The sequence below is a fragment of the Rhinopithecus bieti genome, unplaced genomic scaffold (assembly GCF_001698545.2).
Source record: "Rhinopithecus bieti isolate Rb0 unplaced genomic scaffold, ASM169854v2 scaffold_14404, whole genome shotgun sequence".
NCBI lineage: Eukaryota > Metazoa > Chordata > Mammalia > Primates > Cercopithecidae > Rhinopithecus > Rhinopithecus bieti.
The window spans coordinates 224,123-227,768 of NW_016807824.1; the positions used below are offsets into that span (position 1 = coordinate 224,123).

Here is a 3,646-nt window from a genome sequence, read left to right on the forward strand (position 1 = left end):
CGCGGCTCGGGCCCGCGCACGGCGCCCGGCCCTTGGCGTACCAGGTGAGGTCGCGGCCCTTCTGCCAGCGGCCTACGGGCGCCATCAGCGAGTTGCCTGCGGACGTAGGGGCCGTGAGCCCAGCGCCCGCCCGGGAGCCCGCCCGGGAGCCCGCCCGCTGCGCCCACCGCGCCCACCGACCCAGGTAGTTCTCCCGCTGCTTGTCAGTCTTCACGTCCTCCCAGTTGAACTGGTCCTGCCCGCCGCGCACGCCTCCGCGACTGGAACCGAACATGGCGCCCGGGAAGCAGTTGCCTGGGGCCTGCGGCCCGCGACCCGCAACCCCGGACCCTCTGTACCCACTACCCTCGGACCCAGGCCCGACCCCGCCTTCGCGTCGCACGCCGTGACGTCACCCGGCGCCCACCCGGCCTCGCCGCGCGCGCCTGCGCAGCGCACTGCCCCGGCTCTGTGCTCACGCGCATCACCTCCAAGCAGGATTTGGGCGCCTGCGCACTGCGCCTACCCTGCCCAGCGCGGGAACGCCTTCGAACTGGACGTTTAAAAATGGTTAAAATGGAGCTGGGCGCTGTGGCTCTCGCAGCACTTTGGGAGGCCCAGGCAGGCGGATCGTTTGAAGTCGGGAATTCCAGACTAGCCTAGCCAACATGGTGAAACCCCTTCTCTACTAAAATACAAAAATTAGCTGGGTGTGGTGGTGCACACTTGTAATCCCAGCTACCCAGGAGGCTGAGGCAGGAGAATCACTTGAACCGGGAGGCGGGGTTGCAGTGAGCCGAGATCGCGCCACTGCACTCCAGCCTGGGCGACAGAGCGAGACTCTGTCTCAAAAAAAAAAAAAGTTAAAATGGGCCGGGCGCGCGCGCGCCTGTAGTCCCAACGCTTTGAGGCTGAGGCGGGAGGATCTCTTGAGCCCAGGAGATCGCGCCACTGCACTCCAACCTGAGCGAGTGAGCGAGACCCTGTCCCATAAAAAAAGAAAAGACACAGGATGCGCCTAGCTAACACCGCCAATTGGTCACTGCCAGCCGCGATTCCATATGGGGAGCTTAACAAGGTAATGCCCTAATGATTTGTGGAATTTCTGAGTATTACCTAGTAAACTTCTGGATGAACCAGCAGCTATCCGGACACCCTCAGAGCACTGGTCCCATCCCTGCCATGGTAAACTGAATGTGCACCCTAACTCCCACGTGAAATCCTCAACCCAAGGCGTTGGTGCTTGGGAGGTGACTAGGTCATGAGGACAGAGCCTTCATAAAAGAGACCCCAGAGCTTTGTGCAGCTTTCCACTGTGTGAAGGCAGCGGGTAGTCTGTAGTCTGGAAGAGACCCCTTACCAGAACCTCAGCATGATGGGCACCCTGATTTTGGAGGTTGTGGCGTCCCCCTGCTTCACCTTTCCACTTTCATTCCCAGTGCTGACCAAGAAACGAGTCCCTTGGCCGCTCTGTGACCTCGCCAACGGTATAATTTCCTCTGCAGACTTGAACCTGAGCCATAGCCATGAACGTTCCCAGGCACAGATGACAGCATCTAGGTTGTTGCTCAAAACACAGAAACTGGACCCAGCCTGAGCCAGATTCCTTAAACCCTCATATAAACTCCATTCGACAATCCCCTCCCCATGGACATACCAAGAGAGAACATTCATTTCTCTCACCACCCGTTGCAAGAACTGCTGCAACCCACTCTGTACAAAAGCCCTGCTAATAAATGTTCTGGGCGCATTGCCCTGGCATGCTCAATCTTTCTGTAGAATCCTAACCAGCCCCATCTCAGGATGGTGTGGGGCAATCCCTTGTGGGAACTCTACTGCCACCACTTTTGGGGCAATTCCAGCCACAGGTTGAACTGGATGAAACACAGGTCTAGTGTCCAGAACTGTGGGAAATTTGTTTCTTAGTGACCCAGTCCATGGGTCAGACTGTTAGAGCAGCCTGGCAGACAGCCCATCTGGCTCATCTATCTACTTAGCAAATACCAGCTGCCATCTCCCTCATGAGGTGCTGCGTGAGCTTGCATCATGGAGCAGGTGCATGGCAAGGGCAGAGCAACAGGCCACAGCCACGCACACAGAAGGTGACTGGCCCACTCCTGGGAAGGCTCCCTTGGGTGTAGGGCATCAACTCCTGGGTACAATTGTGGCTTGCCAGGCCAGGGTGGACTTGGGCCATATGGGCAGGGCCCAGCTGTGGAGTGTGACCACTGACTGGATATCAGGTGTGGTGGAGAGGGGATAGCAGGGCCAGGTGGATGTTGGGGAGGAGTCCAGGACGGCTCTGAGGCTCTGGTCTGGGCAACTGTGAGGATGAAGCAGCCACCTGTCAACAAGAGGACCAGGTTTCTGGGGAAGACCTGGTCAGTTTTGAGCCCATTAGCCTGACAAGCTGTAGGCCACAGGGGAGGGGTCACCGCGGTAGAGGTTGCATGGCCTGTGCCTGCTGGGTGGAGGCCCAGCTGGGGGCACTGGTCACAGTGGTGTCCTCTGTGACAGAAGCAAAGCTGGACCCAGGAGGGTGGAGTTCCCAGGGGAGCCCACTATAGAGGGAGGAGGCTGGGTACACTGGAGGAAGGGGCCAAGTGACTGCACAGTGTGGCCGGGCAGCTGGCTCTATATGCCACAGAGATTGAGCCACAGCTTCAGAGACGGGGGCTCCAGGGAGGCTGCTCAGGAAGTAACCCTGCAAGGCAGAGTCCCAGGCGGCCACACAGCCCATCCATGTGAGGTCAGGTACTGCTGGGTCACAGGGACAGGGGCAGGGACAGGGGACGTCCCTTGCAGGCTCTTCTCAGCAAAGCTGAAGGCCGGCAGGATGAGCAGAGGGCCAGGAACAAACTTAAGGGACAGGGGAAGGGCCTGCGAGGTGGGGACACTGCCCAGGCTCCTCAGTTATAAGCACTGTCATCACAGGGGCACGACAGCACACTCCCACCTGCCTGGCAATTCCAGAACACCACTGCAAGAAGTCTTTGTTGGGCACTCCAGGTGTCAGTGAGACAGCCTGCCAGCTGGGACCCAGTAACACCCCAGGACAGGGACAGGAAGCAGTCCGGGCCCTGAGCTGTCCAAAACTGGGCTGATGTGTGTGTGAAGGTGCCTGCACATCAGCTGGAGCTGGTCCTAAGTGAAATCAGCCTCTGGACAGATGGAGCAGGGTCTGTGGATCTCCCTGGGCTGTGCTTTTCAGACCCCATTAGCAGTCAAGGACAACCAGGGCTGGCTGCTCTTCTGGGGACCCTCCCAGGGCAGGACCTTCCCTGGGGCAGCCTGGGAATGCAGGGCCAGGGCAGGGAGCTGCAGGCTGTGGTCCAGATGGTCCTAGGGCTGCCCCACCAAGGTTGATGCCTGAGTCCCAGAACACCCAGGCCCTCCTAGGAACCAACCTGAGGGCCACTGTGCTGTCAGGAGGGCAGTCGCCTCTGAGGCTGGGAAGGCACAGCTTAGAGCTTGGAGGTATTGGGTACTGCCCACGCAGTTGTCCGTGTGCACCACAGCCCCAGAGCAGTGTCCAAAACCCACAGGTTTGATCTAAACCAACCCTCACCCTGCTAGTCCACTAAGCCCTCTCCATGCTTGAGCTGGTGCCTTTCGGGGACGAGCTGCCAGTCTGGGGCTTACACCTAGTGTGGGGACAGACACAGAC

The 3,646-nt window shown here is 59.2% G+C and overlaps 1 protein-coding gene across 1 annotated transcript in view; it reads right to left on the reverse strand.

Annotated features, from left to right (window-relative positions):
- CUNH1orf35 (chromosome unknown C1orf35 homolog) overlaps positions 1-615 on the reverse strand; it is a 3,060-nt gene extending 2,445 nt beyond the window's left edge. Inside the window, 2 exon segments of the mRNA XM_017883821.1 lie at positions 1-96; positions 181-615. The exon segment at positions 1-96 is cut by the window's left edge and continues 1 nt beyond it. Of these exon segments, the coding sequence (XP_017739310.1) occupies positions 1-96; positions 181-274 (190 nt within the window). The 5' untranslated portion in view covers positions 275-615.
- Positions 616-3,646: the final 3,031 nt, after the last annotated feature.